The 12,595-nt window shown below is 46.7% G+C and overlaps 2 protein-coding genes and 1 non-coding gene across 3 annotated transcripts; all 3 read left to right on the top strand.

The window, feature by feature from the left end:
- The first annotated feature begins 2,580 nt into the window (after positions 1 to 2,580).
- On the top strand, positions 2,581 to 5,416 carry BC939DRAFT_442219 (uncharacterized protein). Its single transcript, XM_051554351.1, has 2 exons — positions 2,581 to 4,833; positions 5,036 to 5,416. The coding sequence occupies exons 1-2, from the start codon at positions 2,974 to 2,976 to the stop codon at positions 5,225 to 5,227; spliced, it is 2,052 nt and encodes a 683-aa protein (XP_051415252.1). The 5' UTR covers positions 2,581 to 2,973; the 3' UTR covers positions 5,228 to 5,416.
- A 2,157-nt stretch (positions 5,417 to 7,573) lies between these two features.
- On the top strand, positions 7,574 to 7,946 carry BC939DRAFT_442216 (uncharacterized protein). The gene has a single exon (XM_051554350.1). The coding sequence runs from the start codon at positions 7,653 to 7,655 to the stop codon at positions 7,923 to 7,925; it is 273 nt and encodes a 90-aa protein (XP_051415251.1). The 5' UTR covers positions 7,574 to 7,652; the 3' UTR covers positions 7,926 to 7,946.
- Positions 7,947 to 12,462: 4,516 nt separating this feature from the next.
- Positions 12,463 to 12,543, top strand: BC939DRAFT_t43. The gene has a single exon. It is a non-coding gene; the product is annotated as a tRNA-Ser (tRNA).
- Positions 12,544 to 12,595: the final 52 nt, after the last annotated feature.

The following is a 12,595-nucleotide window of genomic DNA, read 5'->3' as shown; positions in this document are numbered from 1 at the left end:
TAGAATACGCTGGTTGGTATCTTTGGAAACATCTCTGTTGTTGTTATCGTTGAAGGGTGTCACGTTGTGGGCACACGCCAAGAGAACGGCATCTTTTTCGCCAAGTCCTTTGAAAAAGAACTAGGTAAAAGTAAACGGAGACTCTTGGTTCTTGGGCTCGTCTTAATGACCGCAGATATACAGGCTTTTTAAAAACTCCGTTGGGCAGAGCACGCGTTTGTTAAGAAGGAGCTTTGGGGATAAGAGTTATTTTAATTTGTGCCATGCCGTGCCTGCATGAACGATTTGCTCACGCGGGCGGGCAGGCGTGGGCGTTGAACGCCCGATGGTGAATTCTCGTGCGGACATCTAAAATCCGGCTATCATGAGAGAGACCACTGGAGATGGGGTGGGATGCGTAAGATGTAGTTCATAAGTACCCAAATAATCTCATGGTTTGCCTGGAACTCGGGCATCCACAAGAACAATGACGAAAGGTTGCGGGATGCAAACAGTTCTGAATCTTTACAATAACGAGTCAAATCCAATCTAAGGTTTTCCTGAACCACGTGGAGCCCCGCCCGCCCGATGGTTAGTGAAAGGGCTGGCTGAACCTCGATGGCGCAAACTCAAAGCAAGGCTGCTCTCACTCTCTCCCCCATAATAAAACATGGAGCAACATATGATTGCAAGATAGCGAGCAAACATTTAGACTTGGATATGATGCTTCTATTGCGTCGATGATGGTGCGGGATGAAATGTAGACTACTTATGCTTCGCTGCGCGCTCGGCTTAGAAGCCCATAGTCAACTCGTCCTCTGTCTTCGCTTTGTGGAGTACACAGTTACGGTTCATATCAGTTGTACATTTACCATAACACGGCCCGAAGGTGAGGATCGGTTTGTGTTCCGCACCCTCGTTTGCCACCCCGTTTATTTTTTTGCCCTTTTTCTGCTCTGGGAAAACCTGCACTAGAAAGAAAAGGTGCGACCATTGGCAAAAGCATGTTATGGCAACACAAATGCGAGATCACAAAAAAAAAAAAAAAAAAAAATTACGCCCCATACAGGAAAAAGGAAAGAGAACGCACCCTAGTTTCCCTAGTTTTTATCCGGCACCCTCTTTTTGCATACATTAATAATTCTGACTCCCCTGAACATCATTGTTCCTTTGCGAAAACGGGAGAGTGCAAAGAAAGAGAGAGAAAGAAAAATACGTGCGCATGGTAGACTAGTCTACTTGACGTTGCTGCTGCGGATGGTTTGGTCTGTGGGCGTGAGAGATTGCGAGATGAACACCCCTCTCACATCGCGTGATGGACAGGGAAGCGAGGGCGAGGGATAGCGGGCGAGAATCACATTGTTGTAGACCAAGGTGCCTGTAGGGTGTAAGCATGAGGAGACCTTACCAGTTGAAGAGATGATTCAGTTGGATGGAGTAAGTGAGGTGGGGTGGTGGAGAGCAGTGGAAGGAGAATAAAATACAAGGGGATGGAATTGAATAGACTTGAACCTTGTTTGCTTCAATATAAGGAAAGGACAGAGGGCAAAAGGGACTAGACTTGGCCCTTGAATAATAAATTGAATCGGGATAAAGGACAAGAGAGCAGAATGTATGAATCACACCTTTCGTCTGTAGTTTCAAGACAACATTTGTGTGTGACCAAGAGCAAGACCCTTGCTTGCTCGCGTTTTCTATATTTCTTTTCCTTCATTTCTGATTTTTGTCCGCAGGGCGAGACCAACCGACGAACCAAAGAAGGCCGGAGACATCTGAATTTTCCTTGTCCTGCTCGCCCTCGTACCTGCAGAGTACTTTGTTCATACTACTTTACTTACTTTACTTTACTCTACTTTACTTTACTTTATTTTGCTTTATTTTGCTTTACCTTGCTTTACCTTGCTTTACTTGTACTCTGCTTTACTGTCTACGAAAAAGATGTTCTCGAATTTTTTTTTATCCGATTACAATTGCTTGCGTGATTCGGTTCCGACTTCAATCCCCTGTAGAATGTCCGATGCGATGTCAAGCAGATCGGATGAAGACGAAAGATACCCACGTTCGGGTCGTCCGTGAGTGTACCTGCTACGTTGACGTGTAATATGCTGGTGCTACATGTTCCCTTGCTTTGTTTTGCCACTGCTTACTCCCTTACTTTACTTTGCCATTGCGTGCTCCCTTGCTTTGCTTCGCTTATCTTGAAGATGGGTTATGCAATATACCTCCACTCCAATTGTTTTTTGCTTTCGCATTTTGCTTTGTAAAAAAAAAAAAAAAAAAAAAAAAAAAAAAAACTGTAGGACACAATACAATAGGCAGAGACATGAAATCTGTAGCTATCATATACATGTAGTTAACACCAGTGAACATCATCATTCGTAGTGGCCCTCACTTTTAATCCCGCCCTCCTCAAAGGTTCTCCCTTTTTTATTCCCTTTGCAGCAACCCTTTTTTCATATTTTCATTCTTCTTATTGAATGAACAAATTAAATTGAATGGAGATAAACGAAAAGTCGTCCTTCCTTGAACTAAAAACAAAAAAGAATCGCTTGACCCTCCCGCCTCCCCTCTTTTTATTTCCTTCTCTCGCTTTCTCTTCCACTCCCTTTTTTTTTTTTATTTCCTTCAACTTTACTCATTCCTCACCCTCGTCCTCAGGAGTACCTTTTTACTTCTTCCTGTCTTTCTTCTTATTCTTCTTATTCTTTTTATTACACTCGGGACATCGGTTCTACTTGCTTCGTTATTTATTTCTGTAGCACCAATATCAGTGTCCCTCATTGGTTGCCTCTTTGCCTCCACACTCCACCAACCTTGCTCGTGTTCCAGACAAGACAGCCGAAGAAAAAAGCGGAGATTATCAGGACACCGGTTCACACCTCCCTTTCCCCTCTTTCTTCCTTTCCTCTTTCACAAAGCAACAGCAATTCCAGCTTCGGCCCTCAACTTCAACTTTCAATCGCACTACGCCCTTTTCAGATTATCGATAGCAAAATGACATCGATCCCAAAGGGCGCCATGGCTGCCATGTCCTTCTCTCACACTCACACTGGACAGCACACCTCCTACTACCTTACACGCAACAGCAACTCCTCTTCCACCCATCGTCCTCAGCAACCCTCCTCTTCCTCCTCCACTTCTCCCACTTCTTCGCCTACAGCCTCGTCCCATCCCTCACACTCCTCACACACTTCACATCCCTCCTCGGAAAGACCTCAATCACTTCCCTATCAACCCACTCAACACCAGCACCAGCACCACTACGAACACCAGCACCACCAGAAGCACAACCACCAGCACCAGCGCGACCAGCGCGACCATCGCGAGAACATGGACATGGATGTCGAAGAGCCCTACCCCTCACCTTCGTTCTACCCCTCTCGCAGCCAGCCATCTCACGAGCGTAACCACCCTCAGCACTCACCCGATCACCCCCATCCTCACCTACGACACCGCTATGACGACCACCAAGACCACCCTCGATACCATCAGCATGTCCTGCCTCCACATGCTTCTATGGAGCGGCTCCATGGACATGAGCGGTCCCACCAGATCGATACCCCGAATGGCTCTTCCTTTTCGTCTTCATCCCCTGCTCCTTCCTACACATCCTCCCCCTCAACATCCATCTCCCACTACTCCTCACCCTCTCCCAAATCACAATCTACGGTCATCGAGCGGCCCCCCAAGAAATCTCGAACGAACCCAGACAGTGAACCAACAACAGGTGGTGATATTTCGTCTGAATCATCCTCGTACAATGTCACTGAACACAAAGAAGCAAAGAGAGAAGAGGCAACACCGACAGTCGCACACGTCTTGCCCTCTCCATCTCGTTCTCCCTCGCCTTCCGATACCGCGTACTCGGATGGATCTCGATCCAGATCGAGATCAATGTCCTCGCTGCCCATAACCCCTCAATCCTCTCAGTCTGTAGCAATCCCTTCGTCATCCGGACTCGATCCGCAACCCCTGCAATTTACCTGCTCAATTGGCGATTGTAAAAAGTCATATTCCACTCACCAGGGACTTCGACGCCACATTCGTGACCACAAGGAAACAGCCCAGGGGGAGCGTTATCCGTGCACCATGCCTGGCTGTCGCGTCAGTCTGCGGACCAAGCAGAGCCAGACAGCTCATGTTCGGTTGTGCAAACAAAAGTTGGCGGGAATGCTTCACAAGTGCCCCGAACCCGGTTGTGATGCTGCCTACGGCTCGACCGAGAATTTGTCCAGGCATCGGCTGAAACACCAGCGTGGTCTGGTTGGTGTAAAGTACCCTTGTACCTGGCCAGAGTGTGATAAGATTCTGGCCACGCCCAAGAGTCTCAAGGACCACCTCCAGATCCATTCGGAGAGGGATGCTGGCATCAAGCTGCTTTGCCCTGTCGAAGGCTGTGGCAAGGTTTTTGGTACGAATCGATGTCTACGTGCTCATGAGCTGCGGTGCAAGCAGGTCAAGTCCGGCGAGCGGTTACCGTGTCCAATCGAGGGCTGCAAAGCCACGTTCGGTAGCACGGACTATGTACGCCGCCACGTTCTGGACCACGAGAAAGGTCTAATTGGAATGGAGTTCCGCTGTGATTTTGCGGATTGCAAGGCAGTTCTGGCCAACCCCCTGACGCTTCAGCGGCACAAGCAGCTGCATGAAGAACAATCACTGGGCTTCGAATGGATGTGTCTGGTTGGGGACTGTGGCAAAGTCTACTCGGGAAGCAAGCAACTTACCGATCATCAGACGAGGATCCATAAGGATCTAGGTCTTGACTATCGATTCTCGTGTCCGTACAAGAAATGTCAACAACAATTTGAGTGTCAGCGCAGCGCGTACAAGCACGATTGTCTTGTTCAACAGGTACGACTGAAGTCCTCCCCAAAAAAATTCCGCAATGTCGTTCAAACATCTTTAATGGCGCCCTTTCTTTATTAAGCGAAGCGACCCTGACTTTAAGGGATGACGCTTGTGGCCTAAGAGGATGAAGTACTGGAGGGCGTTTTTTTGTTTGTTTTATCTTTAGCTAACTGCGTATACGCGTTTTATTCTCATTTGATATTAGAAGAAATGTCCGTTCGACGACTGCCCGTGTATGCTGCCAAACGCCGAGGCATTGGATGCACATGTATGGATGCATAATACGCTTAAGACCAGGCCGCCTTATCCATGCTTCGAAGAGGGCTGCTCCAAGGTTTACGACACAAAGATGGGTATCCTAGCCCACGCTCTCACTCATATCATAACGGATTTGTAAGACTCTAAGAAAACTATCCATTATTTACTGCTTCCCACAGACATAGCCATCCTCTGTACACTTGTATTATCTTTTATTCTCTCCCACGAGGCAACCTCTTTTTTAACGCTGCCCATTGTACCAAAAAGCCTATATATATTTGTTGTTGTGTGCAACCGAATAAATCGCCATCTCGATGTTACTTTGCCTGTTATCCAAATGCTTATTTTGTGCGTTGTAAACGGCGTATATTTTGGTCTCAATTGCGTGCAGCATGGGTTATTATTGTTTGTTGTCTACAGCGGCTGCAACCATGTGTCGTTAATGGATTTATAGGGGAGGAGGGCAAAGGATCAAGTCGAGGCCATCGACATGAGAGCAATACCAAAAACAGTGGGCGTTTATCATGAGCCGTGGGCTGGTCATGCCAACAACTCGCTCTCACTGAACATGAGGATGGTCCTAGACCCTCGCCTTAGCACTTTATTTTTTATTTTCCCACCTCGGCCGAACAGGTCCCCAAAAGAATACATACAGATGGAGGCCAAAAACTCACAGAGAAAAAAAAAAAAGAGAGAGCATATACGTTTAGATAGACTAATTGCATGCCTCAAGCGACCTTCATTATTATTATTTTTCCTTCCAAGGGAGGGCTAGACCGCATTTGCGTCCACCAGCACGCAGTTGCACGCATTCTACACGCTCTAGGCCGCGAGATGACGAGCGATCGACAATTTATTCTATTTGGTTTGTACCCTAAGAAACACATGAACATGGTTTATTATTACGAGCAAAAGCTGGGGCAAGTATCCCGCCCAGTTTAATCGATCCATGGTTAGTCTAGGAACAGACCACAAACTAGAGATGCAAACAACATCAACAACAAGGCAAGCGAGCAGCAAGAGCAGCAGCAAGCAAGCATCATCGGTCAAAACTTTACTGTTCCGGACACCAACACCAACACCCAACATCTAAAAAATAAAAACCAACTATATTGTATTGTGTATGTATGACCTTGGTTGAGTTTGATCTGCAGATCAGTTGAGACCAACCCTACACCACCTCGATAGCCCTTCGACTACGGCAGAGATCGACCTCTTTAGATGAACTCTAGTCTATACATCACGTAATAGTAAGGCGCAGGCAGATGAAAAACGAGACTTCCCCCCCCCCCCCCCCCCTCCACTTCCTCTTCTCCCCCACAGAGTGCACGCACCTCCTGCTTTCCCAGTTAGACTATCTACATGCATGAAGTAAGATATCCACCCGCACACAAAGGCATTCAAGATTCTTGCGGTACATAGTCTACAACATCCCAATTGCTGCAAATGAATCACATCGCATCGCAGAACTAAACCCTTGTGTACCTGCACTAGATTAATCTTTTTACTGTCTCTCATCCGCACCCACCTCTCTCCACAGCCCATGCGGGCTTTTCTTTTCTTTTTTTCTGATCAAGAGAGATGAAAAGGAAGATCCTTTCGTTTACGTCGCGTTGCATGATGTGCATAAATGACCTGTGCACAAACATCCCTGGAAAGAGTCCAGGTCATTTGTCGTCGTCGGCCAAAAGGCCCAACGAAAATGAAAATGTTTGCCTCAGCAACAGGCAATACTGGCGGGCAACCCTCAACCCTCTGAAAATCGACTTGAGGATGGCGAAGCGAGTATTGTACCACCAAAAAATAAAAACATTCGACATGCAACATGACAACCCAAAGGTGTAAAGATGTAATAATAAATGTACGCCGATCCCGATCGACAAATAGGCCCGGAAAACCGTCTTGTCCGCAGCTACCTCCCTCCCTCTTGTATGTCTATGAATTGTCTGTATGCCTTTATCCGATTTTCTGGCTATGCCTGGAAGCATTGCGTACCTACTATTCCATGAAAACCATTTACATGTACCAATTGGGTAACCGACAGAAAAGTGGGGCAGACACGCAGAAAGGTAAAGGAAGCGCCGAATGGGATGCTACGGACCCTGCTTCTGTTGCATTCCATTACCCAAGTGTATTGCGCAAGGGTTGAGAAATGTATCTATACAACAGGGGTTTAGATGTGGCTATCGTAGCCTTTCAACTGCGACTCGAGCGATGGTTCATCAATTCTACCGGAATGGTTTTTTCTCGATTGAAAATGGCTGGATGACAAGACGGGCGTCTACATGTATCTCACCATATAAAACTTTACCATGCAGTTAACAGTGCAAGTAGTCCGGCGTGGGTGTTTGGCACTTGTTGTATAATTAATCGGCCTCTTCTCTTCCTCTTCTTTTTGGTGTGTGAGTGAATGTGAAGTCTATGCAAGAATACGTCCCAAGGTTACGCCCCTGCACAGAACCTCCAAAGCCCACAGCCCAAAAAACAAAGCCCAAAGCCCAAAGCTGAAGCTTAGAGCAAAGAGAAGAAGAAGTAGTCTATTGGAAACATGCGCCCATTGACGGATGCGCCTCGTCCGTCTTGGGTTGCACAGAAAACGTGTTCAGAGGGAGAGGAACCAATCGATTGACGGCATCTCTTTTCTTCTGTTCGCCCTGTTTATTTCCGTCGATCATCTATCTGTACAACGGCGTGTTCTCTGTGTAGCGCTTGCTTTTCCTTTTTCCCACTCCTCCTCGCCCCTTGCCTTGTCCCTATACTGTTGTGTGGTTGGTGTTTGTACGTTGTGCTGCCTAGATCTCCCACAGTTACAACAGAGCATTAGGCGTTCTGTCTAAAAAAATACCCGTAGTACCGACAAACACAAACACTGACAGACTTTTTTTTTGCGTTCATTGTGTCATTGTGTTTGTAGTGCTGTCGACCTGGCCCGGTGTTCTGCCTTGTCCACCCGCCTTTATGTAGACCAGTCGCCAAGCTTTACCTTCGGGATAAAAAAAGTATGTGTCATACTATATATTAGCAATGGAGAGCGTGATTGCCAACTACACGTATTAACGTGCATCTCTATAGCACCTTCGATTCGACTCTCTGGTGTAGTCAGGAGAGGGGGGTGCTGGTGTTGTTGTTGTTACTGACAAAGCATTTATCCGAGGCCAAATGGGTTCTGCGGACATCTTTAAGTACTGGCAGAACCGCATTCTGCATCTCACTAGACCATATTCATATAACCTCAACATAGTCTATAGCTCTATCGCCTAGTGTTTGGCGAACAAAGTACTGTCATATTTTCATGAAACAGGCCTTTTATGTACAAGTCTATTTAAACATGAAGACGTGCCATCCGCCTAGACATATTGCATATCCGAGTACAGCCTACCCTACAAGGCTTGCTAATGAACCCAAGACGTATCCTCGTCGCTCTTTTCGCGCGTATCGTAAACCCTCTTTTTCTTCGCTCAGTTAGGGACTTGATGACGCATCTGACAAAATATATCCCATTGCTGCTGCCGTTGTCCAGGTTCCCATATTCAATACACGTCTATAGGGTATGCAGCTATATATGCGAGGTAGAACTACATGTATACTCGCTGCATCAAATTTTATATGCATCCTTTTTTCAGGTACAACAGATAGAAGCCCAGCCCTCGCAGCAGCTATGGGGCATGCAAAAGTAGCCTAAAGCAAGGCTCTATCTCATCGATTTTTTATAATCCTACTATACATATATAATTTTTTTATATAATGCTTTCGACAGCAGCTATGGGGCATCAAGCAATAAATTAAGACTTTATCTTGATACGGGGCCCACATAGCATTGCGGACTTCCGCATCTGCACTCTATTTCCCCTTCGTCTTTCCGTTTCTATCATTCGATGTCATTGCAATAGGTAGACACTAGGATCCCGTCAAGTCAAGACCACATAAGAAATGCCAATGATTCAGTCTTTCGAGGTTGCTTTTTTTGGTAACTGCTTCGCCCAACTAGATATTTAGAGTTCTAGATGCAGAAAAAAAAACGTTGTTCTTCCTCCCTTAACTCCTGTTTCTTTACCTCCATTTTCTATTCGTATACAGTTGCGGCGAGCACGAAATATGTTCCCATTCGAGTCTAATTTCACCTGCACAGTAGAAATCGTACAGCGATACTATTTCACCCAGCTGGTCAAAAAAAAAAAAGAATGAAGGCGTGCCTGGTCAATTTGGAATGGCACATATGTAAATACAGATTCAACAAGGGTATCTGATACTAACACAGCATTTTTAGGGTCGGGTGAGTCTCCGGAACCATCACAAGCAATGATTTTTTTAATTCCAGGATGCGACAAATGCTACAAGCGAAATAATTACAGAAAGAGCATGCCATGTTATTTTATCTTTTTATCTCTATTTTATTTATTTTCCCTGTGGCAGGCTATCTTCTTACTCGAGTGACGATGACAGTCTCGAAGCAATCCGCCATCTCTTTTTGAAAAACGGGAATAAGAAGTATATATCACAACCGCTACAAGATAGATTGGATTCTCCGCACCAACATTTAACCACATTTTCTCACGTAGCATTAGAAAAACTGCTGTATAACCAGAAAGAGATACTCAATCGAACTCATTCCCTACTCGATTAGGGTTCTACTCAACTCTGCAGGATCCGGCGCGGTACCAGAGCGGCCATTCCGATCAGAAAGGGCAAAAAAATAATAAAATACGATCCTAGTCCATCAAGCATTTCAAGAGAAGGCTTATAACAGAAATTTCGCATAAAAGACCATGTTACGCATAAACGAGAACAGGGCAAGATAGAAATGGGGGAGGGGGGTCGAGCAAAGTAAGTGTGAGATACGGTAGATGAGTGATGTAACGGAGCGAGAGGGTAAATGGGAACGGGTAAAGGAAATAAACTAATTGGCCAATCACAAATGGTACTATATCTTTTCTCTGAGTCTTCGAAACCGATTCAGTATTCATGATATTTGATATACAGAAGCATGATCCGGTATGGCGCCGCGCTTACTAATCATTGCCGAGATGGTGAGTGTGAAGGTGGGAAAGATGGGAATGATGGAAAGGTAGCGCCGGAGAGCGATGGAGAGAAGCCAGAATACTCGTATTGGGCGCAGTCCAAAGGGAGATAAGGTGAACGTGCACATAAGGGAAGAAGTATGCAATTAATTCTACAAATCTATCAGACCTAACCAGCAATGATCTACTACAGTCGTCCTTTCTACCAATGTAAAGCCGATTCATAGCCACCAAAAGACAGGTCACATTCCCCGGGTCTGCCCCTTGGGGCTATGCGACAATTGCCACACCTCATCAGTGTGTTAAAAGCTGAAAACACCTTGTTACAAGAAGGGTATCTTTCCCATCCCATCCCTTGCAGGCAGTCTTTTTTTTTTTTTTTTTTTTTTTTTTGATAACTAGAACCCGCGAGGATATGTGGGATTTATTAGTGAGGGACTCTAGACTAGGGAACCCTATTGCTAGAGGCATAGTAAAGGGTGCTCAATATTCTAATAAGCGGCTTTTGCCGCACCGCTGCTGGTCACTCGCAGCTCCAATCCCGGCAGTCTTTTTTTTTTATTAACATAGATCCCCATGAGCACTGGTGGTGGTAGATAGCTGTTTCTAGGTCTCAATGAATCTCGTTGGCACCAATCCTCGGTACAAGTCCTTGACCTCCCAATCCGCATCACTCTCCGGTGCCTCTCCTTCCGCAACGTGATATGTTCCTCGTCTTTCCGCCGTCCCCTGTCGTTGCCACGATGTCCATTTTTTTTTTCTTTTTTTTTAGGGCAGTTAAATTTTTTTTTTTTTTTATAACAACTTGTCTCTCGAGTCAATTGACTCTGCGAATCTATCAGACTAACTAGCAAAGATCTACTATCGCTGTCCTCACCACCAAAGCGGAACCGATCCACAGTCGCCAAAAGACAGGTCACATTCCCCGGGCCTGCCCCTAGGGCCTGCGCAACAATTGCCACACCTCATCAGTGTGTTAAAAGCTGAAAACACCTTGTTACAAGAAGGGTATCTTCCCCATCCCCTCCATAGTTGTCAACCGCCTCCTCCCTTGCAGGCAATCCAGCAGCGTCCGATCCGCTGCGTCTGGGTCAAGCACGGGGCCAGGGCAGCTCCCGTTTACATGGTCAGCGAGTAATGCACCACACGGACATTGGTCATCGTCGCTAATATATCCATACCCATCACTCCAGTCCCCTCTCGGTCCCTTGTATGGAGTTCGTTTCATCTTGGCTGTGATCCCCCATTCTCGCTCTCGAGCAATGGTGGCCTTGCAGCGTGGTTTCCAGATCAGCTCCGTAGCTTTCTCCTCAATAAAGCCGACGAACTTGTGAATGACCTGGCGCGCAATCGACGATGGCGAGGTAAATAGACTGCCCCACTCCTTGATAAGGCTTACGGGTGTGATGCCACGGCATAAATCGCTGATGCTCCAGGTCAGATCCGGAGAGCGGTCATGATACTCGTCGCCTTTGAGCATTGATCGGGTCCCGGCGATACAGGATAGACCTCGGATGTGGGTCTCGTTGTTAGGACAAACCCATCGAATGGGTTTCGGTGCAGCAGCGGCGGCTCCAGCGCGGATCCTATCACGCTCTTGCTGCTTCTTGCTGTTCTTGTTGTATGCGGTCGTTGCAGCTCGTCCCCACTTATCAATCTGCTGTAGCCCTTCGCGCCAGATCTCCTTGTGGACATCTCTAGTAGCACTGCACGTCCACAGGTGATGGTTGTCTTCGTCCTGAACATCGCAGACGCAGCAGACACGGTCAGGATATAGACTCGGGTGGCGAGCCTTCATGGTATTCAGGGTAGGCAGCATACCATGCAGCTTCTTAATATGATGTGTCCTCTGGGACGTATCAGCAGCACTGCTGAAGAACGTGTGCACAGAGCGCTTGTCGTGGACATGGGCAAGGGTGGACCGCCACTCCACGTCGGCAAGATCTGGTATCGCTCTCTTGACACGACGTTGGGTTGTCCAGGCCTGATGACGCCTGATTGTCGTCTGCTGCTTGAGTAGCTGCCGCAGATCATGTTCCACAAGATGATCGTGGCAATGTGCAAAAAAGCGGATGTCTTGCTGCTCGCTTAAATCAACCGACCAGGGCATTGACTCGACTCGGACGGCGGCTGTCGCCACAGTGTCTGCAAGATTGTTGCCAGTGTTGGTGCTGTGCCCACGGACCCACCTCACCTCCACGGACCCAGACCGATCCTGGACAATTTTGTGTAGTGCTGCCCAGTGTCCAGAGTACGTACGAGGCAGTTAAAAAAAAATGTATGCATATAGAGAATGCTTGCAATTATAGAAATATTTTCTTGAGTATATAATAATCTATAGGCATCTATAGTTAAAGTCAACATGGCCGAGCGGTTAAGGCGTGAGACTAGAAATCTCATGGGTTCTCCCGCGCAGGTTCAAATCCTGCTGTTGACGCGACATCTTTTTGTTAGACTGACCTGCTTTTTGCTGAAGCCACTCGCAAAAC

Source organism: Gamsiella multidivaricata (genome assembly GCF_025024155.1).
Source record: "Gamsiella multidivaricata strain RSA 2152 chromosome Unknown BC939scaffold_12, whole genome shotgun sequence".
Taxonomy (NCBI): Eukaryota; Fungi; Mortierellomycota; class Mortierellomycetes; order Mortierellales; family Mortierellaceae; genus Gamsiella; species Gamsiella multidivaricata.
This window is presented reverse-complemented; position numbering and strand designations above follow the sequence as displayed.

Excerpts from the sequence above, each read along its gene's own strand:
- BC939DRAFT_442216 (XM_051554350.1), top strand. The coding sequence starts at position 7,653 with ATGCGCCTCGTCCGTCTTGGGTTGCACAGAAAACGTGTTCAGAGGGAG.
- BC939DRAFT_442219 (XM_051554351.1), top strand. The coding sequence starts at position 2,974 with ATGACATCGATCCCAAAGGGCGCCATGGCTGCCATGTCCTTCTCTCAC. Across the intron at positions 4,834-5,035 it reads ACGATTGTCTTGTTCAACAG|AAGAAATGTCCGTTCGACGA; the intron begins GTACGACTGAAG and ends ATTTGATATTAG.